This window comes from Netta rufina (assembly GCF_964035555.1).
Source record: "Netta rufina genome assembly, chromosome: 12".
Lineage (NCBI taxonomy): Eukaryota > Metazoa > Chordata > Aves > Anseriformes > Anatidae > Netta > Netta rufina.
The window spans coordinates 13,509,149-13,535,404 of record NC_140135.1 but is presented as its reverse complement, the minus strand read 5'-3'; the positions used below and the strand labels follow the sequence as shown (position 1 = coordinate 13,535,404).

General features: G+C 44.0%; 2 protein-coding genes across 3 annotated transcripts in view; one reads left to right on the top strand and one right to left on the bottom strand.

Annotated features, from left to right (window-relative positions):
* Positions 1-3,188: 3,188 nt before the first annotated feature.
* FRMD7 (FERM domain containing 7) lies at positions 3,189-13,349 on the top strand (the record flags this gene model as incomplete). The annotated part of the gene is made up of 12 exons (XM_084293947.1): positions 3,189-3,245; positions 7,147-7,251; positions 7,623-7,665; positions 8,831-8,909; positions 9,616-9,713; positions 9,814-9,928; positions 10,093-10,240; positions 11,372-11,467; positions 11,585-11,748; positions 11,956-12,024; positions 12,111-12,186; positions 12,318-13,349. 12 exons carry the CDS (start codon positions 3,189-3,191, stop codon positions 13,347-13,349), a joined length of 2,082 nt encoding a protein of 693 aa, XP_084150073.1.
* Positions 13,350-17,850: 4,501 nt separating this feature from the next.
* Positions 17,851-26,256, bottom strand: part of STK26 (serine/threonine kinase 26) — a gene marked incomplete at its 3' end in the record, with an annotated part of 31,566 nt that continues 23,160 nt past the window's right edge. The window contains exons 5-12 of one of the 2 annotated variants that reach the window (XM_084293998.1): positions 24,907-25,015; positions 24,661-24,818; positions 22,432-22,617; positions 21,663-21,811; positions 20,992-21,085; positions 20,473-20,535; positions 20,247-20,383; positions 17,851-19,787 (exon numbers count right to left, since the gene is read on the bottom strand). In XM_084293998.1, coding sequence (XP_084150124.1) covers positions 19,763-19,787; positions 20,247-20,383; positions 20,473-20,535; positions 20,992-21,085; positions 21,663-21,811; positions 22,432-22,617; positions 24,661-24,818; positions 24,907-25,015 — 921 coding nt within the window. Of the gene's footprint in view, positions 19,788-20,242; positions 20,384-20,472; positions 20,536-20,991; positions 21,086-21,662; positions 21,812-22,431; positions 22,618-24,660; positions 24,819-24,906; positions 25,016-26,256 lie in introns of those variants that run through there. The other variant, XM_084293999.1, reaches the window with a different exon arrangement.

Genomic DNA, 26,256 nt, shown 5'->3' with positions numbered 1-26,256 from the left:
TGTGTCATCACCTGCCCTGGCACCACCTGGTGAGAGACTGGCAGACGGCACAATTCTTCCTTATACTTGTCTTCATTTCCAGCCTAACACCGGGGGTGTTGCCCATCAGTCCTCTTGTCAGAGTTCAGGCATCAAGGCTGGTCCCCTCCTGCCAGCCTCATCAAGTTTTGCAGACGGAATATATTAACGCTGATGAACACCGGGGTGTCTGTGGAGCTTCTTTCAGTGAGTAATTTGTGATGTTGCATTGCCATAAGTACAGCTCTCAGTGGGAATTCCAGCAAGAAGAGCAGCCACCAAGCATCTGAAATACCACACAACCTTTCCTTGGGTAGGACTGGGGCAAACTGGGGGCAAATTATGCTGCTGCATAATGTCACCTTCTGGTGTCAAAGCAAAGCGTGGCCTGATCCTGCTGTTGGAAGCTAATGGGCAAAACCCACCTAAAACACAAAATTAAAAATGCAACCGTTTCTACTTTCCCAGCAATTACTTATGAGTAATAAGTTACAGCAGAGTGATGTCAGACTGTTTAACTGATGTTTGGCAAGAAAATTTGATGGAAATGCAAATGTGTCATTGTTGATTATATTCAATCCATAGAATGGTTCTGGTGCAGAAGTTTCTGGAAGGGCAGGACTTGGCTGGTCAATTGTATCTGTTGAGATACGCTCCAAATATAATGACTTGTGAAATCAATGAAAAATAATAGTCATTGTTAAAGCTTTAGGGAACTTTTTTGTTTTGTACCAATCACTGATGTATTTCTGAGAATAGGCCCATTTGAGAACTGTCAGTGAATACCACTTTGGCAGATGTCTTTATGATCTTTTCTCAACAACAAATTAATGAATTATTTATATGCAACCTTCTTAATCCAGGGATGGGCCTGGACTTTGACAGTGTGACGTCACGGAGTGGCGGCACGCTTGCTGGCAGCCTCCCACTGAATTAGCAGCATAAACGCTTTCCTTTTCCTTCCAGTTGCTTCCCCTGCCCACACAGGTCTCCAGTTGTCATCGCCAGCAACAGGCATTCCAGGAATGATTGCATCAATTGGGAAGTCTCCTTACTAATGCAAGACTGCAAGCAGGAGGCATCTGTGCTCATACCTGGAGTCAGAGAAGAGGCTGGCTGAAAGGACGCAGCTCATCCTTTCCTCGGCCCCGTAGCAGGACCCAATTTTCTTGGACTGTCTGCTCGAGTGTTTCCCTTGCCTCACAGTTCACATGTCTTGCTTAGCACCTAACTCAGATCTTTTCTGCAGTTTCTAATTATTTCTTTGTTTCCCTCATAGCTCAGGAGCCCAGCCGGATGGTCATCCTGGCATGGTCCCACAAAGAAATAGATCATTGCTGTTTCCTCTCTCTCTCTCTCTTTTTTTTTTTTTTTTTTTTTTTTTTAAACAAATTTAGTTATTTCAGACTTTAGTTTTTGAAGTTACATTTTGGGGGAGGGGGTGAGGTAAGGCATTAAAATAAATAAAGCAACTAGTACCTAAGCCAAGACCCCAGCATAGAGTGAAACAATTCCTTTTGCTGTGTGGCAGCAGAAACATTGCAGGAATCGTGTTGCAGAAAGAAACTTACCTGTTTTGCAGTATCAGTGCCCTACCTCAGGCTTCTTAACCAGCTGGTTAATGAACTGTGCTCCTTGTGCCTCACACTGTTCAGCCAGGACTTCAGCTTCACCTGAGCCTGTGGCCAGAGACAGCAGCCAAGCCATGGTGCTGCTTCCTTGAGGAGCTCCCTGCCTGGGTGGAAGTCCTCCAGCAGCTCCGTCTGGCATGGTCATACCGAGGAAGAGGAGATCAGTCCTCTTTGGGAGGGCTGCATGTGACACTGCCACCTTCCAGAGACACAACAAGCATGACTTCTGGGCCAAGGAAAGCACTAGAAATTCAGTCCCACAGTGCAGTGACCAGACACTTAGCACAGCCAGCCCCTTTCCCTCGCCACTGGCAGAAGATCAATTCACCTGCTTTGCAGAGCACATTCACATGGAAAAGCACATTAGCTTCAATTTATATATATATAAAATTATCTTTTTTTTTGCCCCAGTAAGTAGAATACTAATAGGAAGGTGGTTCTGTAGGTTTTCACTCTCTGCAGCCCAGAGAGCAAGCGCCCTGAGAGGCTCTGTCCTGCCATTGCCAGGAATAACTGGGAAGTGTAAGAGGGACCACAGCAAATGGCTCAGCTGCCTGGAGTCGCTGACTGTGGATATTTCAGTGGAAACTGAGAAGAAAGCAACGAGCAAAATTTCAGCAGCGCTTAATGTGGCTTTTTAGCTTTGCTTTGAGTCCCCCAGGACTGCGAGTGGTTGGGGCTTTTTCCGGGAGCAGCAGTAGTGATCCCCTGTGACAATCCAGCGGCTGCCTTTTGGTGCGTTCATGTACTCACTGCCTCTTTGCTCTGTGAGCAGGGGCTCTCATGCTGCTGTTATCCAAGCACTCAGAGAGGGGGACAAGGGGCAGTCAAAGGAACAGGGCAGAGAACAGGGTGAGGGGGCACACCCCAGGCCCTCCTCTGCCTCCCCAAGAAGGGCTCCCATGGCATTTTGGTTCAGCAGGAAACATTACGGGGTCTCTGGTGAAGTCCATCAGCCCTCCTGCCAGGTTCACGTGCATCTGCTGGGCTGATAGGACCTGACCTACCAAGAGGCTCACCTCGCTGCACCAGCCAAATGCAAGACTGCTAGCGAGCAAATGTTTCAATGCAACTTAACTGGAGCAAAGCGCAGGTGATGCTCACTGCTCAGTGACTTCCGCAGGAGAGCTGCTCACCTCTTTTTTTTCCCCAACCCTGCTGTGTAAAACCTGGGCTCACTTTGCCCTCACATTTCTCAGCAGGAGCTGCAAAACTGCATGTTTATCAGACACTGTCCCTTCCCCATCAGTGTGACTCTTGCACAGCCTTCTCCCCTAGCGACAGAAGCATCATTCACAGGGGGAAGTATCCTGCAGTGTAGTGGTGATCTTCAGACCAGGGGAGGCATCAGTATTTTTTTTTTTGACTTGGTTTTAGGCATTCCACTCCTTTGCTGCAACCTCCACTCCACATCTGTGACTGCAGCCTTCTGCACCCAGCTGAGAAGGAAATTATGTGTGAGCGAGGAGTCGGGGCTCCCTGCTCACAGCACTAGGACTCCGCGCCTGCTGCACTGCACGCTCAGCCGCATGCTCGAGGATGCTGCATCTGAAAGTCCAGTTCCTGGATGACTCCCAGAAGATCTTTGTAGTTGATGTAAGTGGGTATGATATTATTGGGTTTTGTGCTAATTAATGAAGTAATTTCTACTCTGCAGGATTGCATGGTTCTCTAATGTTCTCTGCTAACTTCTGGCGTTCAGCTTTGCAAAGCAAAAGGACAAAACAAGCAAAACAAACAAACAAACAAAAAGCTTAAAAAAAAAGAGCTCACAGTGCTGATTACTAAGTGTCTTTCAGCACCAACACACTCCCACTCTCTCCTCTTGTTGGGATTACTTATAAAGAAGGAGGAATGGCTTTTATTTATCTGGTGTTACCTTTTGGAAATCAGCTAATATGAAGTGATGTTCTTGACAAGCATGGAGTTCTCTTATTTGTCTGACTGCTAGCATGAGCATTCAACAAGGAAGAAAAATCTGAGAACAGAATAAAAATACCATATTTAACTACACTACCCATGGTGAGAAACATCTGTATACATCTCTTCTTGGGCATTCTGTTGAAAAAGAAAGCTGTGGTTTTGGGGATAAGTGAGGAAAAAAACTTATTGTGTCTTGTTTTCTGTATGACGGTGTCCCAAAACACACTGTCATTAATAATTCATATTTAATAAATACTAGCTTTGAGTATTGACTGCTGGAATATATTTTAAATGTTGGGAATCAATATCTATGATATTAGATATATATATATATGTATGTGTGTATAGATAACTGGAACTAAATGTAATGGATATCCTGCCTGTGTGTTAGAATTACAAGTGTCATTGAGCAATTGCTGTTGGTTAGGATTTGACAATCACAGTAGCTAAACGAATTAGGTAATTCAGGTAGATCCGTTCTAGTCCTCACCTACATATCTTATGGGACCAGTGTGTTTTATAGATAACCATTTTTTTTCAAGTTCTTTTACATTTCTTAAACATTCCTGTACTTTTTTATAGCATAGCCTAAGAACTACGTGGTCTCAACGTACTGGTCAGTTTCTTTGCAGTGGCAATTTTGCACAAAAGAGGATTGCAAAGGAATTTAATCTCTTGGACTGATGTGGAAGTTTTCTGATTTAGTTTAATTAATATATCATAGACCTGGAGTCTGCTTAAAAATGAGATTAGTGTTAATTTTATTTATTTATTTATTTTTGTATCAATTAGATCAGGGCACAGTAAAAGACAATTTAGAAACTGCTGCTGTTACAATATTGCTGCACTTTATCCATCTCTGCTTTCTTATTTCCCAAAACACTTCCAGTCCTGCAGCAACATGTTATTGCAGCAAATGGCTTCCATTAAGGGACTCGGAGCTGATTCCTTTTTTAGCATGGAAGGGTCGTGGAAACCCCTTTTAGCCATTTCATGTGTTTCATGCTGCGTGGTTGCGATAAATGAGTAGCTGAATTAGTGAGTTCTCCATTATATCAGGACCGCTTTGGGCTAAGTCTTGAGCATACATTTCAAGCAACTCTTCCTAAACCTGACTTTGGAAAGCTCTTTTCAATGGCTAGTACGTCAGTATAATGGCTGGGAGAAAGACAGCAGAAAGCAAACCCAATGGACTTGATGCCTTGTGCTCAGCGTGTGCGTTTGTACCTACCTTGCATGGGTATGGCAGCTGCTAGCACATGGGGCCAGACTTTTGCAGGTGGCCAGGACTGATGCCCTCCCTGCAGCCACACACCAGGGCCAGCTCTGCAAGAGGGCACTGCAGCTGCAATCCCCAGCCGGCAAGTTAAAAGCTGCTGGGGGTGTAACGAGGTGATCCCATGGCAGGGGAAGGCATTAGCCTGGTGCTGGCACATCCCTGCGTGCTCCAGTGGGCCCAGCACCTTGCACTTGGGAGGACACTGGGATACCCTGCCCCAGTGCCCTGGCACCCAGACAGCCCCACGTCGGCATTCACTGGCCTCTGGCACTGAGAGGAGACCTCACAAAGCTGCCTCCCTACTTCTCCCCCCTGCCCCAGATATCTAAAGCTGTGAACTGGCGCGTGCTCTTGCCTATAAAGCCACCCTCCTCTCTGGAAAGGGTTTAAACAAAGCAGCCCTGAGCCCCTGGAGCCTTGAGAGAAGCACAGAAAGAGCATGATCCACTTCGCAGCTTCACAAAAGCTGGGTGTTTGCAGGGTTCGCATCTTCGCAAGTAGACTTTGCTACAGGGCAAGATTCATTGGGAAGGAAAAAAAAAAAAAAAGAAAGAAAAGGAAAACCATACAAGCCAGGAAAACTAATTGCTGGAACTGAGTGAAGGACAAAGTCTCCCTTGGTCTTGTGTTCCTTCTAATGAGAAAAGACTGGAATTTTTGAAAGGAGGTGCATAGAGCTGGCTGCACGCAAGCTGGTCCAGCAAGGGGGTGGGGAGCACTAGGGCTGGTGGCTTTTTGGGGTATGGTCACAGCAATTCGCCCCCCAAAACACGTTTATGGGTGCAGTGACAGGAAAAGCCACTGAAATGTGGCTTTGCCCTTGGAGCACGGGCACTGCCAGGAGGTCCTTTGGGGAAGGCTGTGCACGTCCCTGTGCATCACACATGCTGCTGTCTGCTTCTGGACATGCCACTCCATTTCATACCCTGCTTATGGCCCCATCTGTGCCCAACATGTAGAGGAAGGGTGCGTGCAGCCCCTCCTTTCTATCGGCCTCGCCACTGAGGTTTCTGCCTGTGGATGCTGCCCTGGCCCTGCAGCATCACTGTACACACCACCAGTGGCACATTTGGGCTGGGATGTAGGTTCCAGTCCCGCACATCGCACGCCTGCTTTGCAGTGCAGCACAGCCCCATCTACAAGCACCAAGGAGAGTGGCTCGCTGCCCACAGATGTGGAGGCTAATAACCTGGTAGGAAATGCTTGTCTTCCCTGGATGCCTGACAAAGGCCAAGGCCTTTCATGCTGGAAAATTCTAGCTTGGAAATCAACAATTATAATTGTTTTAATTACCTCTGCGATCCAGTAATTTTGAGGAGAACCGGGAGTGCTGCAGAGCGAATGCTGTTATTACGCTATCACTTTTCAGCAGCCTTACAGAGCGGAGCTAGCAATTTCACCCAGGGAGAAGCTGTGAAAGGCGGTCATTAGCATGCAGCCCCGCCAGCACCCCATCCCCTCCCACCCCTGCGCAGGCTGTGCAGCACGACTCCCCTGCCCTACTCCTGGCCCCAGCTGGCCTTTGCAATGACCACTGCTCATTTCTGGACCGCTTTTCCTGGGTTAATGATTTAGGAACATGAATTTTTGCTGGGTTTGGTCATTTCCGTGGTCACCTTTGGTGTTTTCTGGCCTGCCAGGTCATTCCCCAGCAGTGTGGTTACAAAGCCGAATGCCCTCCTAGTGTTTCTGTTTCCTGGGTGTATATAAACTTGGCCTCCCTTATCAGTGTGCAGTGCCACTTAATTAACGTCGCTGAAGTTCACAGATGACCCAGGGCCCAAGGCACAGGATCTCTGCAAGGTCCAGTTGCTGTTAATTGCCATTAACGACAGCTCATCCTGGCCATCTGCCTGCAGGCTGGCCGCACTGGTGGGGTGCCCTGGTTTGCAGTGATCTGTGCACCTTTGCCTGCAATGTGCCTGTCCACAGGCTCCAGCCAGGGACAGACCTGTCCCAAAGGCTGTAACAGGCAAGGTGAGACTGAGATTTCTTTCTTCTTCCTTCCCCTCCTGATTTATTAAGTTCCTTAATAAAGGCGAGCAGTGATGAGGAGGAATCTGACTTCCAAGAGCTGAGGTAAACGTCATACAGCTGCCATCATCCCGCCCCACATACCAAAGCCATCAGCATTCACTGAGTAAGGTTTTGCTGTGGCACAGTTTGGAAAAATCTCGCAGCCTATCTCAGCTGAAGGGAGGGGGTTAGATCGTCTTCCCAATCCCCCTGAAATCCTCGCACCACTGCTGTCAGCATTGCCTAACCTGCTGCTTCCCTGCTGTGTTTGCTCACTAGCAAAAATCCTGTGGAAGAGGGCTGTTTAACCTCACCTGCAGCCACCTCAACCTGGTGGAGAAGGAGTACTTCGGGCTGGAGTTTCGCAGCCAGGCCGGGAACCACGTGAGTGCAGTTGCAGCACAGCCCCATCGCAGTGCCCACAGCCAGGCAGAAGCAGCCCGCGCTGCTGCAGGTGCTGGAACCTCCACGAAATACTGGGTGGAAAATCAAAATGGAAAGGCTTGCCATAATGCTAAAAAAACTTGAAAATAGGAGTCAGAAGCCATGACCTGGTCGGCAAAGCCCTGCTGACAGCCACAGCCCATAGGGTTTATCCGTAACCATCTGTGGCAAGCAGCGCAGCCCCAGCAGGATGGTTTGTGGTGGTCCCCAAGCTAGCCAGTGTTCCTTTATGGTGTTCCAGCACGATGCTCCTGCTTCTATTCCCACTGCTCTTGTGCTGTTTATTCACCCAGTTCATTGCCTTATTTCAGGTCTGGCTGGAGCCACTAAAGCCCATAACAAAGCAAGTCAAAAGTAAGTATTTCAAACATAAAACTCATCTCAGTCGCTACCAGTGGGGGCACATTTGTGTAGTTTCTTGCGCTGGAGGATGGGATCTCAGGTTTTTGGCACTTACCTGAGCAACTCATGTGGTGTGAAGCTGGGCAGAATTGTTTGCAAAAACAGCATTGTCCACCTAAAATCCTGCAGAAATGCCTTTTCAATCTGCTTTGTGCAGCATTTTGAGCCTGAACTGTTAATATCCTGACAGCTTGGCGGAGGGGCAGGCGCGGCTGCGTGCATGTGCGCCTGTGTGTTTGTGCGTGCTGCTGTGCTGGCAGAGCAGTAGGAACGGCTCTCTGAGTGTCCTCCTTTCCCCTTTGCAGCTCTTAGCAGCCCAGATGCCCACACAGCGCGAGCCCTGTGTAGAGCAGGGTTAACCCTGTGCCTCGCAGGCGTGCGGTGACCCCATTCAGCCCCCAGACCCCCACGCTGCTGCACAGTGATGCAGTGCAGCCTGACCTGAATCCATGGCCCATGTTAACACAGCACCTCTTTCAGCCTATTTCCACCCCCATGATGAACCAAACATTATTGTCCCCAAATACATGATGACTAGCAAGTGGTTGAGAGCACGAGGCCATGACCCGTGTGTTTGCAAGGGGGAGTCCCGGAGCCATCCCGTGGTGGCCTGGGATGGTTGGTGCCTACACAATCGCCTCCCTGCACTTTGCCTGGGGTTTGGCTGCTTGCTCTCGCCTAGCCCACAAATCAGCTTTGCCCAAATGGCCTCCCCTGGAGCTGCTGCATCCCAAGTGCTTGCAGGGCTGGGTAAAGCCCGGGGCTTTTGCTGAGGGTTTAATGTACAGTTTCTGATGGCAGCTATGGTGGGGCTCTGGCCACACTTCAGAACAGCACCCATAGCACTGCTCCAGTGGGGACCAATGTGGCAACCCCACTCCTGGCGGGGGCAATTTTGAGATGTCCAACTCCCTGTTTGCTTCCATCCTGGATGCCAGGGGTTGGGGCAGGCTCGTCCTTCCAGGCAGAATGGAGATCTTGATGCTCAGGGCTTCCAGCCCTGGTTTGTAAGTGACCAGGGTGATTTGCTCTGTAAGGAGACAGCATGTGTGAGAAGAGTTGTAAATGTTCTCAATAGGCACATAAAAGAAAACTTATGAAGATGTTGTGTTTTAAGATCCTAAGGAGGTTCTTTTCAAATTTATGGTGAAATTTTTCCCAGTGGACCCTGGACATCTGAGAGAAGAGCTGACCAGGTACTGTGTTTGTTCTGCTCCTTCCTTATTGCACAGTCCTATGTTTTCACAGTTGCATTGCATGTGTATAAAAGTCCTTATCTTCATCCAACCAAACCAATCTGTTAGCAATGCTAATACTAAGTATTGACTGAGCTCTGTGCTTTACAAAACAAAACTGCAAATAGTATCTTGGTGCTCTATTTTTATATAAAAACCACTTGAAAATCAGCCATCTTAAGAGGCTGCAGTGTGTTTACTGCCAAACGTTTTAGCAGTTGAGCACCAAGTCTGACTTTGCTCAGTCTAGCTCCTGCCTCAAGCTGTGTTCTGAAAGAAAAACCTTAATTTTATTTTTAAAAATGACATTGCTAGCTCTTACATTTCAGAGGACGTGTTGCAAACAGGAGCTAAGAATAAAACCAATACAGTGCTTCTGCACAACATTAGCCCTGAGAGGAGACACAAATGCCCTCTGAAGCATAAAGGAATGTTAGCTCTGAAACCTATTAATGGCCATTTAAATGGCAGGGGCATGCTGCTCATGGTGGTGCCCAGCTGTAGGCTCAGGGAGGGGCTGCACACTCCTCCTGTGACCCCCCCAGACCTGCATCCCTTGTGCTAGGGCACAGGCGAGCGCTGGGAGGGGCACGGGGACAGCCTGGCTGTGCTGAGCTGGGGCCCAAGAAGAGTCCCCCTCTTAGGGCATCTCCTGTCCCCTCCGCAGGTATCTCTTCACACTCCAGATCAAGAAGGACCTGGCTCTGGGGCGGCTGCCCTGCAGTGACAAGAGCGCGGCGCTGCTCGTCTCCCACCTGCTGCAGTGTAAGGGCAGGCACATGCCTGCAGCAGGGGGCACCAGGGCTTTGCTTTGACTGCATGGCAAAGGGTGCCTCTAACCCCACTCTCCCTGCGCCCCCCACAGCTGAGCTGGGTGACTTCCACGAGGAGACAGACCAGCAGCACCTGGCCACCCACAGGTACCTGCCCAACCAGGAGTACCTGGACAACAAGATCATGCACTACCACCGAAGGCACGGGTAAGGGCTGCTGTGCACGGGTTCCTTTCCATCAGCACACAGGGCCAGCAGTGGCATGGGTGCTCAGCACCCCGGCATGCACACCTCCAAAAGGGGGTCTTTTCAGCCCATTTCAGCAGTTGCTTTTTCATTCTTGTCACTTCCCAGTGTGTTTGTGTCTCCAGGGGGAAGACGCCAGCTGAGTCGGATGTTCAGCTGCTGGACGTGGCCAGGAAACTGGAGATGTATGGGATTCGCCCGCACCCCGCCAGCGACGGCGAGGGGATGCAGATCAACCTGGCCGTGACACACATGGGGGTGCTGGTCCTGCGGGTAAGCTGGGGGCTCAGGGTGGGCTCTGTGAGGACATAACCTCCTGCTCTCAGCCTTCTCCCTTCACCTGCTCTAAACCCTCCCAAATCCCGTGGAGCAATCTCACCCTAGCAAACCTCAGTCAGGGAGGTGATGCTCTGGGATATCACCCTGGGCTCAGCCCCAGCACCTCTGCCAGCACAGGCTGCACACAGCTGTGCCTGCCTGGGCTCTGGCAGAGCCCTGCTGGCCCTTGTCATTGCAGGCACAGCCGTGTAAGCACCACAGGTTACACGGCTGCGTCACATGCATTCACCGTATAATCTTCCAGCAAAAATAGCCACCTAATGTCTGTGCAATTACATAACGTTATAATCACAGCATAGCTGAGGAATAAATACAGACTTCCTCGCAGCCGGCGTGAAACAGTGCTTGCCTCCCACACTGACTAATTTCAACCTGGGAACATCTTGCCAGAGCAGAAAAAAATCCTAACTGCGGGTCTGCTGTTCATAATTAGTGCTGCCAGACCCAGTTATTTATTCAGAGATGTAAACACCCCTCGTGTGCATGCATGATTAGAGCATCTGTGAGCCCATGCGAGTCTGGGCTCTCCCAGAGAGCTGAGAGGGTCTCAGTGCCATAGCACAAGGTAGCACAGTTTTATCTGTTCCTGCTGGGATACGTGTTGTATGGCTGCATCCAAACTGATACACGGCAGTAATGAAGGTAAGGTGTGCTTGCAGTCTGCTTAAGCTGGCATTAAAGGTGTGGAAGTGAGCTGAGCTCTGCTGTGCTTCCCATCTCACTTCTTTTGGGAGACAGATTCTGCATTAACACCTCACCTGCCCTGTGAGCTGGGAAGGATGGGACACTCTGCCTTGACCTCTGTGAGGTTTCTCTTGGACTACTGCCGTTTTACAGTTAGCTTCATTAGGCAGAGTTCAGCCCTGAGCCTTAATTCCTGCTCTTGGGATCAGCTGGTAGAGAACTGAGGGTCAAATGCTAAATCCCCATTGCCTCTTCCCCAGGCCCAGAGGCAGTGAGAGCTGTAGAAATGGCTCATGTGGTGTCCTGGGAGCTCAGGTCTTGGCCAGTCATATTTCTGCATCTTGCCCCATCCCGGTATAACTGCTGTGTCCGTCCTTGCAGGGCAATACAAAGATCAACACATTCAACTGGTCCAAAATTCGCAAACTGAGTTTCAAGAGGAAGCATTTTCTCATCAAGCTCCATGCAAACATTTCTGTAAGTAGGTCTCTGTAAGCTGCTAAGGCAGCTGCCCAGCTCAGGACTGCGAGGGCAAGCAGCAGAGTCTGGCCCAGCGTGCCCCTGACACCCCCGTGCTTGTCCCTGGCCACACAGGCACTGTGCAAGGACACGCTGGAGTTCACCATGGCGAGCAGGGATGCCTGCAAGGCTTTCTGGAAGACGTGTGTGGAGTACCATGCATTTTTCCGGTTGTCTGAAGAGCCCAAGTCAAAGCCCAAAGCCCTTCTGTGCAGCAAGGGCTCGAGTTTCCGCTACAGGTAAAGTCCCAGAGCAAAAACCCTGGTGTGCAGAGGCTCTAACCCTCCCCTTTACATCTGTCCTGGCTGGGTGCAAGAGGCTGATGCCTGACAGCTGCTTCCCGGGTCCTGCTGTTGCCACCCAGTCCTGCTGTGTCCCCTCACCTCCCCCAGGTGAGGGGCTGGGCTGATAGTGCTGCTCACACCTTTCCCTCCTTACCGCTGCAGTGGGAGGACACAGAGACAGCTGCTGGAGCACGGGAGGAAGGCGAAGATGAAGAGCCTGCCCTTTGAGAGGTACCGAGGGCAGGGAGGGGGGTGGTACTGAGGTGTGTATGGGGGGCATCCTGGCCCTGCATCCACTAATGCACTCGGCCTTGCAGGAAGCACCATGCATCCCGCTACGATGAGAGGCAGTGCCGCTCTTCCCCGGACCTCCTGACAGATGTGTCCAAGCAGGTATGTCCCCGCAGTGTGCACAAGAGGCAGCCAGAATCCTGGCTCTTCATCCTGCTGCTGGCCCTGCTCTGCTCCCCCTGCCCACCTTGGGGCTGAGCAGGATGCCCACACACCCTTTTTTTTTCCGCCAGGTGGAAGAGCTGCGCCTGGCCTACGGCAGCCGGGGCTCCTTCCGCACTGCCAACGGGGTGCACACCTCAGAGCCCACGCTGGACAGCCGCTGCTGCAGCTCCACCACGGAGGTGACATTCACTGCCGAGCTGGAGCGCTCCAAGCCTGAAGCAGCCCCCGTCTTCCTGCCCCACTCCAAGAGCAGCTCTGCCTTCCCCCTGCTCTACGCCGAGCTGGAGCTGGAGCGGGCGTGGGAGCCCGCCGACCTCTTCGGCTCCAGGAACCCCTTGACGTCCTTTCGGCCCCACCACAAGTTTGCTGGGAACAGTAAGAGCACCTCGGTGGGCAACATGCGGGAGGTCAGCACGAGGCCGCTGGTGTACATGGACGTGCCGTGCCCCCAGCCACTGGTCCCCCCGGCCCCGCAGGTCCTTTTTTACGTAGACAGGCCACCACAGCCCCTGTGCCACATGCAAACACCCAGCCAGGATGTGGCAGGAGCAGCTGGTGGATCTGTCCCCACGGCCACAAAAACACCCAAGTGGAGCCCAAGCACTGCCTGGACAGGGGAATTCCAGCACGAGGCTTTGCACAGGGCTGCGGGCAGCAGTGCAGCCCCAGAAGGGGGGAGCAGGCCGCTGGCTCGCTCCTTTGATTACGGCCTTCAAGAGCAGCCTCCCAAACGTTCCTGGAGCCAGTCGGACATGAAAACCATCCGCTTCCCCTATGGCTCGGAGTTCAGGCCCCTGGGCCCACGGCCTGCCCTGAGCAGCCGCAAGGCAGGAATCCTACGGCACGCTCTGGCCCAGCAAGGGCTCGCCCCACGGCTGCGGCACCCTGCTGAGCGCTACGTGGGCAGCAGCACTGAGTCCAGCGACTCCGACTCCGACCTCCTGGCAGCTGAATACTGCTCCCTGTACGGCCGGGTGCTGCGCTCTCCCATGGCTCGGGTGCGGCTGTCCTCTGGCAGTCTCCAGCTGGAAGAGGAGGATGAAGAGGTGTCCTTTGCGACCGGTGCTGCTGAAGAGAGGACTTCCAGGTATTTCACTTAGGTGCCTCACACCGGCTGAAAGGAGCCACAGGTGGCCAGGACTGATCCAGACCCAGAGAATGGTCCCTGTCCTGCTTACAGGGCTGCTTACTGCTTGTGAAACGTTGTGATGGGCTCATGTTGTGTGAGTGCTTTTAGCTGTAGAGGAAGTGTTAAGGGACAGCTGGGGAATGTTCTGAGGTACCCATCTCCTGCATCATAACCTGAAACTGGTGCATCTCTGCCGCCAGGCTTTTCACATGCAGGGGTCCAGCTTTAGCCAGATGGGCAGGGGCTCTCGCTTAAGTCCTGCATAGACACTGCGTGCAGTCCAAGCAGGCCACAGTCAGAGCTCAGACACTTAAGTCTTCATCAGTGAGGTGGAAGAAAAGAAAAGGGAAAAAAAAAAAGACATTTTATGGGAGATCTTAAACATTAGTTTATCACAACTCCAGGGAAGCCTGCTGGTGGGAGGAATGTTTGAGGCCAAGTGGGAGAGGAGCAGGATGGCCAGGGGAAGCTGAGCAGAGATGTCTGCTCTTGGAGCTGTGCCAACGCTGCAGGAACACCCAGTGCTCAGGACAGGATGCCACGCATGGGGTGCTCCTTGTGATGCTTGGAGCCATGTATGAAGCGAGCAGCCCCGTCTTGTCCCTGGCCACGTTAGGGCATTATCCTGCCCAGGAAATATCATAGCAGCTCTCGTAAATCATTAAACAGCATCCCACTCTGAGCTGTAGTAAGTGGGTTAATGAATGATGATGTATAGCTCCACTCTTCTTAGGCCTAGTAGCTGTTATTTTCTGTCAGCAGCTCCACAGCCCAGGCACCTCAGTGTCCTGCTTAAATCAGGGGGGAGTGAGGCACGCAGAGGATGGTCTTGCTCCCCCAAATCAGGCCTCCACCAAGCAGCATGGGGAAAAAGCTCTCAGGAGGAGGGCAGGAAAGAGAGGCAGCTGGTGCTTACCCTTTTGGCATTAGGAAGGCTGCTGTAACCATGGTGCTTCTAAACGTTCCTGTTTGCTACATGAATGCAATGTTATTTTTACGAGGGCCATTTCTAGTTATAGAAGAGCGGGAGAGGGAGCTTCTCACTATCCATAGGGCAGGAGGAGGGAGATTAGTTTTTTGTGCATTGAAAAAGGTACAGATACTTCCTAGACATGTTTTCATAACAAAGAACTTATTACCCTAAAAACACAGGAAATCTACTCTGAAAACAGGAGAATGATGTTACTTCTGTAAGATGTTAAGAGAAGTTATTATTTTTCTTTAAGAACAACTCTGTAAAACTGCAGGACATGACTATAAGGAGAGGAACAGCCCCATAATACATATGCTTGAGAAAACAGGGGAAAGCAGTTGAAGGGATTTCAGGAACAAGGAAGCTGGGGCAGAGATGGAAAATAAGTGTGAAAAGAACTAGGTTCGTGGTTACTGCCTCACTGTGCATTGCTGTCTTTTGTTTTAGAAGCTGGACAATAAAATAATAAAATAATAAAATAATAAAAAAAAACAGTTGTTCACATTAGAGTTTTCGTTTCCTCCTTTTGGATGGGGCCCAAGCTGCTGCAGCTAAGGCAATCTGCACTTCAGCCCACCTTCCCCTACAGCTCACAGCCCCCAGGCAGCCCTCATTGCTCCATAGAGCTGCCAGGCTGCTTTCCCTGTGTGTGTTCATTGTCTTAGAGGCAGCTGAGACTCACTGAATGCTGCTGAAAACAACCACATTCTTGGTCAGCTGCCCAAAGAAATGTGTTAGATCAACAAGAGAGCACACTGTTTGCTTTTGCTCCAGGTTATTCTGGGATGAAGAAGCTATGAACTACCTGGACCCCACATGCTGCTCTGGGACTGGCACACATTCTGGTGAAGGAAAAAAAAAAAAAAAAGAAAAAAAAAAAGAAAAACAAACTCTGCATAAATAGAAAGTTTACTTTCTCCATGCTCTGCATCTTGGAAACAGCAAAAACTGCCACTCAATGCAGCATTTAAGTATGGCAATCTACATGCATGGTGTGGTAAGGGGAAAAAAATAGCTGTAGTGATTCAACTACAAAATTTACATGTAGTCCCCAGAGAACATCCCTTAAAGGGTTATTATACCTTAAGCACGCAGGCAAACCTACAATCAGTTAGGTCCTGAAATCATGTAGAGACATGGAAGGCTGGCCCAGGTCAGCTTTACCTTGAGCATAGCCCAGAACAGAAAAACAGCCTTACTGGGGGGGATCAACGTGAAAACTACACTGCACAAAACTCCAGGAGGTCCTAGCTCTGGCATTTGAGACTGCTGGGGACACTGCAATAAGATGGAGAAACAAGGACTTGGGAACTATTTTTGGATTTTTCCATTGACTAGGGAGTACTGGGGCACAGCATGTACACTGTGACTTAGCACATCATACATAATGGTCAACAATAGCAGAGGAACAAAGCAGTCCTGAGTAAGTGACAGAAATTAAGCTAAAATCATTACATAAGCCAGCTTTGCTGGGACTGACTAAAATAAAGGAACAATCTCAGTAAGCAGTGGCACACATGCAAAGGAACAACCAAAATAACCTTTGCATCAGTCCTTCCCTGTGGTACCTGTATAGTCCCTTCTCAGCCCTGTTCACCAAGAAGAGGAAAGAATATTGAGTGTGTTTCACTAGTAAAACAAATGAACAAAAAATACCGAGGATAGAGAGATGACAGGGACTGCTGCTGATAAAAGACATATCAGTACCTGGGAAAATGCAAACATATCCCTTAAGCAAGCAAGCAGTATTAATTGGGTGGGGGCACAGAAGCATTATAGCATCAAAATATTAAGCTACTCAATGCATTTGGACTGATGTAGCTGGGGGTCATAAAATACATCACTTACAGATAAAGCTAATCTTGAGATTTACATGCAAGATATTCAGGGTTTTTTTTTTTTTTTTTTTTTTTTTTTAACATATAGGTGTATGCATTAAGTTAAAAAAGCATCAAAATGTACACAGTATATGAAGAACATTAGTTTGGAGGAGGTCTAAGATTCCAGCAAATTTAACTAATTTCTATACTAAAGTGTAACTTCATTTATTGGAAAGATGTGAAATAAGGCAAGCCAACATACATACCATTAAAACTTTGTAAAGAATAAAATAATTTTATTCCAGTGTTAAGTCATAAAACAGTGTTATAAAAATGAGACCTTTAACAATTGCTAAGCCTTGTGCAAACACATCAAGAATCTATGTACTTTCCTATTCAACTATAGACATTCAATTGAATGCAAGAACAGGTTTTTACAATACTACAAAGCTTACTGTACAGAAGTGTGCTAGAGGAATTAAGAGACCAGGGGTTTTAAGAATGATTACATTGATAAAGGACTCATCTACCCATGAACAAACATATTTCTCTACTCTGTGATTCAGACTACTTTGATAAGACTACTTCAGTATCAATTCTTCTCCATCTACTGTGGGAAACCTAACAAACCAAACACACAAGAAGATGATTCCTAAATGAATATCTTGATATCTCTTCCCATTATCTATCTGCCAGCAACAGAATACTGCTGATTAAGTTACACAGTTCATCAATATCTAACAAGTCATGGGGAAAAAGACACTGTTCTCTGGAAACCAGTAATACAGACGTCCATTTTTAAGAGTTACAGTCGTACAATGCACAGAGACCTTAGGTGCAAGAATTCCATGTGCAGTACAATAAAGTAGTCTTTAAATGGACTGTTCTTACAAGAGAATGAAGCTGTTTTATGCATATATGGATGACTTTTTCCCAATACTGTCCAGTGAGGTAGGCATATGACCCACCCATTTCACAGGAAGAGATACCATAGTTCAGTAACATGCTACAGTCTTACCACATAAATAGGACAGATTAATTAATTCACTAACCCTTGCTACCCAGAACAGGATATGGAGTTGCATAGATTAAAGACTGTGTCAACAGGGTATTACCACTAATTACAAAATTCAGGAGAAATTCTTATCACCTCTCCCCTTGGTCTCATAAAAAAAAACAACACACCTTAAGGGAAGTGACATACAGGAGAAAACATGATTTTAATTCTGAGAAATGAATATGGAGGTCTTTGCAATGAGATTTAGGATGAGACTGGTGAAGTAAAAGCTGAGGTAACTGTGGCCCTGGCCTTTTTGTACCTTCATTTTACAATGCCAAATTCACAATTAAGCCCACAGAGATATTAGGTCACACTACGTTGTCACAGGCCATGAACATTCATTTGAGCACACAGATCCTGAACACTCCTCTATGGGACTGAAACCAAAACTGAATCCTGGAGTTGCTCTGTCTCTCTAGCACTCCCTGTTGCATAGCAGCTGGTAGGTATCTTCCAGACAAGAACAGCATGGGGGGTGGGGGAGAGTGACCCAAAACCTTTTCAAAACAACTGTGTAAGGAACACCTTTGCTAAACCATAAGACAAGATAGGAGGTATATCCACGCCTCTGCACATTTATTAAAATCCAGAATAAAATGCACAACAGAAAGAGCTCATGAAAGTTTACAGAACTTAAATATTTATTTTTAAACCATTTAAAACCCCCCAAAACATTGAAATAAGCTTCATCTATAAACAGATTTACAAGACTAACAACTACAGAAGCTAGAGAAGCACTACAATTTGTTTCTGTGATGCAGTTATTTTGTAAAGCTTCAGATCAACTGTATTTACAACTTTTGCTGCTTTTACATTTATAAAAATATTTATTTAATCCATAACATTATTGTTTTCAAAAACTATTTCCAGACTTTTTCTCAGATATAAATTCTAATTGAATTTCAGTTATATAGCAGATGAAAGTTTTAAACAGAAACACTTCTTTAAAATTAAAACAAAGTTATTCTTTTTTTTTCCTTTTTTAAATTTTTTACAGTGTAGGCACCATTGAAAATAATTGTCCTTGGCATATCTAACCACCATCTCTCACAAGTGTCCTTTATATAAAAACGATGTAATGGCAACATTTGACTAAAAATGCAGTATTTACTTGCACACCATTACTTTTTTAATATTTGGCAGATATATTTCAGATTTTTTAAAATGACTTTTGTGCAAAAACAAAATGTGCAGGTCTGAACCATAAAATAAACACACCCAACCTTTATCAAAAATAAATTTACACCAACAGTTCCACAGCTAAGTACTGAAAAAAAATCCCAGTTCAAAATTTCAGCATAATATACATACTGGGTTGAAAAAGAAAGAAAAACAATAACAAAAAAAATAATAAAAAACCAGAAGAGATTACCCAGTTAGCAGTACCATAAATATATAACTGAAAGCAACTTTATAATCTTACCTACTTTTTATGAAAAAAATCACTCCATACTGCACAGTACTACCTTTTTGTGAAAGAATATCTATAACTCAGTTATTTGCATATTAACTGGTAAATACATATTTAAAATACACTTTCAGAAAATTATAAACAAATTATGTTGATGTACTGTATTTAATGTATTTAAGAACAAAAATGTGTATAAATATCTTACAGGAGAAACAACACCACCACAAAGAACGCTGGTGTTACACTTATACCTGCTTGTGAGGTATGTATCATGCGACGCTCGGCTTCTCTGGCTCCCTTCCACCCAGGTATGTATACTCAGAGGAAAAAAATTAAATTAAATAAAATTGGACTTCAGTTTTTGTCCATTATTGCCAAAAGCCCCACCCCCTCAACTGTATTGCTTTAATTTTCCTACCATGATGATATAAGATTGAATTACTACTTGTTCTAAAAGGTAATACATATACTGTACATCAGGATATACCTGTTGCTACATATCACCTGCAAACTATTGACATATTGCTCTCAAATATATTTAATCATAGAGCTGCCTAAAATACTGTACCAATTTAGAATTATAATAGATACTGTTGCAGGTTTATTCTTCAGGGCACGATAACTATATGCTGGTTGAAGCAGGTGCTACAGCAATACCCTTGCCACTACAATACATGTTTTGAATATGCTTGTGAAAAAGCTATTTTCTCTGAAGCTTGTTAGTGATTTACAAAAGTTTAACTCATGAATACAAAAGACCTGTACATCCCTGTGTACAGGAACAAAATAGCATCAAAACATACTGTACTTGCACTTTCTATCAACTAAAGTAATGGTTATTTCTAAAAGCAAAACTGCACCTCAACATTTATCAGATTAAACTGGTGAAACTACAATATTAAAAGTTGTTCTTTACAAAATAATTTCCTGAAAATATAAAACCATGTGCACTGCCACAAAATAGTTGAGTAGGTTCTTTCAAATCCTCAAATCACCATCAATATGTTGCAAAGATCCAAAAGGCACAAGGAGCTCATGAGCTAAGCACTGCCAAGCTTGAAGTAGTTTTGGTGGGTTTCACTGGGTCCATATGAAACAGCAGTCACTTATGTGAAGTTTCTTAGGATGAGTCATTAACAGAAAATCTACAGATAAAAAAAAAATAAGTTTTTTGTTAATTACTGTGTCTCATCTTGGCAGACAGCAAGTAACTATCTATGCATCATTAAACTAGTAAGGATTCTCCTGCTCCCCTTCCTTGCTATAAATATGGTTAAGATAAAACTGCAGGTTAAATTAAAGGAAGCAAAATGTAACAACTACAGTAAAATTCCAGAGTGTAAAGACCAAGCAGAAAAAAAGTTATTGTTAGCATTAGTTTTTCTTTCAATAACCAGACATGTTACATGTAACTACTGAAGCTAAGAATGTAGAGCCCTAAATATAACAGATCTAACGGATCAAAATACTGTATTCAAACTTCCCTAGCATATGAAATGCTTGAATATCAACTAGCTTTTCCTTAATGGAAGTATTTCTCCCCCGCCCATAAAAACACACACACACATATTTTTTTAAATGCATGCAAAACTTTCTTCACTTACTTCTGAAATTTCTCCATAAGTTTCTTCACCATCTTATCTGTGATCCCTGGACATGTTGCTTCTGCCATATTGATGCTTTTCTCAAGTTCCTCAATTGCTTTCTTTCTGCTAGCATTATTTGTGTCCTGCTGTTTGAGCTGAGTAGCAAACCAAAGCAGATAAAGCTTACAGAATTCATCAGGTGCTTGGGCAATAACTTAAAAATTTCTTTGAAGGTAAAACTTACCTCAGCAAACACAGGGGTGATTATCATAGTTAAACAACTCAGGGTTTTAACAAGATCTTGATCCTAAAAATTAACAAATCAGGATATCAGTATATTCCTATACCATACGTATGCTGTGTTAAATGCAGCTTACATGATTTTGAAAGTTCAGCTGAATTCAACACAGTCCTTGTAACATATCACAAAACAATGAAGGTACAGTACGTCAACAAACGTTAGGAAATACAGAAATAGATGCCTGATGACATATGCCACATTGTCACGCTCCAATTTCTCTTCTCTAATATTATATAACAGTTTAAAATTCACATATCTTTGAACAGATACTGTTCTATTAGAATGTGGTATCTTTTGCAATTAAGGCTGACACAGGCATAGGAAATGTCATTAACAAGCATTATCTGTTGGACTACAAAAAAGTAGTCAATTCTTAAGAAAACCGAATAATTACAAGTTTAAACACTACCTTACAATGGCTTCAAAACTATCACTTAAAGAAGAACTCGTTAGACTACATACCGTCCCATTCTGCAGCTTTTTTGCATCTGGTTTCTTTCGAACTGTAGTAAAGCTCCACTCAGGATGAGAGTTGTTTTCTTTGTTACTTGACTCCCTAAGAAAAAGGATATGATGTACATAATACTAGCCGCAGCATAATGCTAAGCAACCACAGGTAACCCAAATACATAGCAAATCTATATGGATTATTTCTGTATGCCTTAAAACAAGGGAAAAAAGCATGTGTTGAAATGTTAACTGAACTTCAGAAAAACAACTTCAGAGACCAACTTGAAATACAAAGCAAACAGAGGATGCCTACTTGTAAAGCTTACCTTCTCCTATGACATCCCATTTAAAACAGTTATCTGATGTCCAGAAAGGCAAGACACTTACAGAAGGTATGTTGTTCCACCCACATTGTGCAAACCTCTTTGTACACCTCAGCCTTGCTCTGTGGTATTTCTGATTATAATTCATTGTTTTTGGTATAACCACTAGCCCCAAACTAGGAAATACACAGCACTTAAACAGCACTGAAACTGAGTTTAGATTTAAAAAAATTGAAAGCGAATGAGTGCATAGCTTGACTTATACATTAGTCTTCAGTTTCAAACAGAGGATTTCCTTGAAAGAAGCCAATGCAAAACAGAAAAAGTCAGATAGAGACTAAATTGTGAAAATTAACTTACGAATCAGAACCATCGGAATCAGTTTCATCGCTACTATGTCCCTCTGCTTTCCATCTCTTAAACCTATCAATTAGTTCTGTCAGGTATGAAGTCTTCTTGGCATTTTTCATAATGAATTTGTGCTTCAGAAGTTCTTTTGCTGTAGGGCGCTATAAGAAACACTTAAGTATTTAATGTTATGCTAACATTTTGTGACTTTAAATGTTAGTAGGGGAGATTTAGTATGACAACTGACTTAGCTCATACAGCATCAGGAAATTAGTAGAAACAGGAAGTTGAGAGAAGCCAGTAATCCACATTTACAAGCACTCTAAAAATACGATCAAGTCACACACAGACTATTGCTTACCCTTCTATGCTAGAAAGTACACACCCAGGAAAATGACTAATCAAATTTCTCCACTGCAACATTTCCTTGTAAGCAGAATTCAAGCAGACAGCAAAAGTTCTGCTAGGGAAGAGATTTAGGATTCTCTCCTCTTTCAAAGCTTCTCTTCTGACCTTATCCTATGTTCACATGCATTGTAGGAAGTTGCCTCTGCCATCATCATTTCTTCTGTACCCCCTCCTCCCCCCTTCATTATTTTAAACACAACAGGCTGGGGTGAAGAGATAGTTGTTAAGAAGTACCATTAATATTTACAGTCAAAAGTATAGTCTCCAAAATTATTTCAATTAACTACGATGTACCGTACCAGCAGAATACTTCACAAACATGTATTACAAAATATAATTATAGATCTCTACACACAAACACTTATCTACTCACAAATGTTGGATCCTTATTCAGACACGCATCGATGAATTCTTTAAAAGGTTTACTGAATTCTCCTAACAAAGTTGGAGGATTGTTTTTTGGAATGAGAAACAGAACTCTCATTGGATGCATATCGGAGTTGGGTGGCTCCCCTTTGGCTAGTTCAATAGCAGTGATTCCCAATGACCAGATGTCAGCCTGAGAAGGGAAAAAGTTACTTATAATATAAAGTTAAATGATATCACAACAAAGTATTTAGTAACTGAAATCTGCATTTATATAATAAAGTTAACTTTGGTCTCAGTACAAAATGCATAAAGATTCTTTTTTAATACTCAAAGGCTATAATTTCCAAAGACCTAAGTGATTTCATCAGTCTTGAATAACTTTGACCAATGTATACAAAATCAGTATTGTTGCACTGTCTATTTCTTTCCTAACAGCTTTATGAAGTTAGCTGGAAAATGATCAACAACTCTGGTTAGATCTGAGACACCAAGTTGGGAGCAAAAGTTTCTAAATAATTGATACTATTTTTACCTAGAAATAAGCATTATTGATACAGAGACAAATTTTATTTTTGTCTTATGAACTATGCAATCTTCCAACCTGGAGATTCTCCGAAGTGAAATATACATCATTTGCATCTTTTTAGATTAGTTGCAAGAGCCATTCAAGTCACTATAGGTGTTTCTCATTAAAAATGGGAATGATGGACTACACTTGGCAAATAGTCATAATCTAAAGCTGCCCATATAGTAAAGAAGGGTTACAAGTTGCATCTCTCCAATACTCCTTTCCTATTCATAAGAAGAACTAAAATATCTGTAATTTAACATTGAAAAAATAAGCTAGCTCATAACTGGAACAAAACATTTTGAAAGAGATGGGGCTTTTAAGTCTCTATTGCTATAAAAGTGTACTAATTTATTTCATTTTCTACTATTTTGAAGAGGGGAACAGAGAAGTTAAAAATCAGTCCAGATGCCAAAATACTTTTCAGTATTAGACTAGAAATCAGTGTATCCTGTCCAAAACCTTTTCATCTGTCCTACCCAAAGGCTTGCCTCTTTCATACTTCTAGACTTCTGGCTAAGAAAGAAAGGAGAAAGGGCATTGCTCTCGCAACAATAGTGAGGAGATACAGAACACAGGAGATTAGGTTGCTGGCAGAATGTAAATGAAGGGGTGGTACAGCTGATTTACCCACAGGGCAAACCGAAGAGGAATTATTTTCACTTGGACAGGGTAACATGCATTTTAAAAACAAGCTAGAGTACTTTCCCAAAAAGCCATGGAAAGAGTATTACAGCTGTACCACTGGAACTCTACACATGAAAATTACAAGTGAATGTATATGCTCCTTATTATCAGCAAGAAGCCCTTCCATGTACAAAATTTCTTCAAACTTCACTTTCCTTCCTTATAGTGATTTTTAGCAGCAGCTCCAAACCCGCAGAAAACATGGCGGGGGTATAGTGTCTGCTTTCCTACTGTTTGTTCACACCGAGAAACTCTCCCTTCCAATTTGTCTACAATTAGCTGAAATCTTCGGAAGTACACAGGTCATCGGAAATACCTGACAGCAAGTTGTAGAAATGCAATCACGGATTAAAAGTCCAACGTATACTGACAAAACACAGATGAATAGTAAAGCTAAACTTTGTCTCACACAAGTCACCCTTCTGTAGATAATGGAAGGGCAGGCAACCCATCCAATTCCTTCTCCTTTGACAGTAAGAGGAAGCCTAGAGACCAACTTAAATACCTGCATCTTAAGAAATTAAGTTCAAATGGTAAGATTCATGTCATATAAAAGAGTGAGAATAGAGTAAAATTTCAGCCCTGATCTTAGGTTTAAAATAAGGTGATAAATTCTGGTAGTATTCTGATATGAAAGCTTTATTACTACTTGAATAAAGTGGGAAACACTGAATTTAAATTAAACAAAAATAAACCCACAACACAAAGTATCCAGGGAGTTTCTCTAACAGAATGTTAACAGGAAAGCATCAAGTTTACTTGCTGAGTTTTCATGGATCTTGTATGGCAGTACAGTGACATCCAGTTTATTTATACAGTTTATAAACTGTAATAACAATTTAATTGTTCTTTTGTTACTTAAAATCATGTAATCTGAAATAAACTTTTTTCAGTATTGATAAAGCTAGAAAAAGACAAAAAAATGCTTTCTGTTAGATCTGCAGACACAAAGAAAATATATTCTACTCTCATACTTACTTTTGAATCATACGCTGACTGCTGAATAACTTCAGGGGCCATCCAAAATGGAGTTCCAACAAAGGTATTCCTCTTAATTTGCGTGTCTGTCAGCTGCCCAGCAACTCCAAAATCAGCAAGCTTAACATCACCTTGCTCTGATAACAAGACATTGGCAGCTGCCAAATGGAAATAATATAACATCTAATTTAGAATGCTGCTCCCATGATTTTTAAGGGCTTTAACAAAGTTACATTTTAAATGCACCTTTTATATCCCTGTGAATTTTTTTCTCTGAATGTAGGTAGTCAAGACCTTTCAAGATTTCCTTTAGCATGGTAGCGATCTGGAACTCATCAAATGGGCCAGCACGCAGCTTTAGAGAAAAGACACAGTAAAATAGTTTTATTCTTACATCTAATTTCTGCCTTCTTATTGATTTAATTAAATATTAACTTGAAACATTTTTAATGTAAAGAGCTAAAAGAATTCATAAAATGAAGATTCAATTAAGTAACTCAATATTCTATCACAAATAGGTGCCATTAGAACAATCATCTTCACAGCTCCTCTACTGATAATACATGCAAAGCACTGCTACTTTTTTTTTTTTTTTAATATACAGTATAGTCCCCTAAGCATGCAACACACATGAAAAGCTAGAACTTACTAAGAAGTTTGAGTTTTCCATCAAACACAGTGGACTGAATTTTGCATTTTAAAATGTGTATGAAGAAAAACAGTTTATTTCAAAATAAATGTCTATTGAATGCTGTTTTTAAAGTTAACAATACTTCTTTTTTCCTTGTTCCAATATTTTTGATTCCATGCTTGCCTTTGCAAGGAGAACATAATGCACTACTATAAAGCTGCTTGTAAGTTCTGCACATGGGAAAGCTATGTAAATAAAACAGAAGTATTAAGGTGTGTGATTCTACTATAAAACCAAGAATCAAAAACCCACAAAAAACTATAGTGAAATAGAAAACTATAACATCATGAAAAATTGAAGCAAAGTGAAAGAAGCTAAAAATTAAGGTTTTATCCTCCAAAAGAACAAGTGAAACCACTGAACAATACTAAAAAAAAACAACTTTATTATTTCCTGACAATCCACGAAAGACTATAAATTATGTGAAAATGTTAAAGAATTATCTCACAGTCTTGCTCTCAAAAAGACTAAGTTCCAAAGCTACAAAGTACTATACACTATACATAATTACTATGTTTTTGCATTCCTAGACTTGAGCTGATGTGATGTAATTTCATGAAGTTTAAATAGATCTGTGAAGTTAAGCATAGACTTAAACCTTTGCAGAAAGGAGAACCGGTAGCAACTATATAATTAACACCATGTTGTAATACTGAAGACATGATATTTTTCCTTCAGAATCACACAAAGACTGAGTTATATTATCTTGCAGGAAAGGGTGGGTCTTGAAGTTTTACAGTTGAGGCGGAGCAATACCGAAAGTATGGGGAAACCACATCCACGTGAAGTGGACTGTGCGCTTGTTCTATCTAAGTTACATCCTTTGTGAATGCTACACAATCTTAAATAAAAGGTACTTTCATGTTTAACAGAAAATGGAAAAATTAATTTTAATTGGTTAGGTG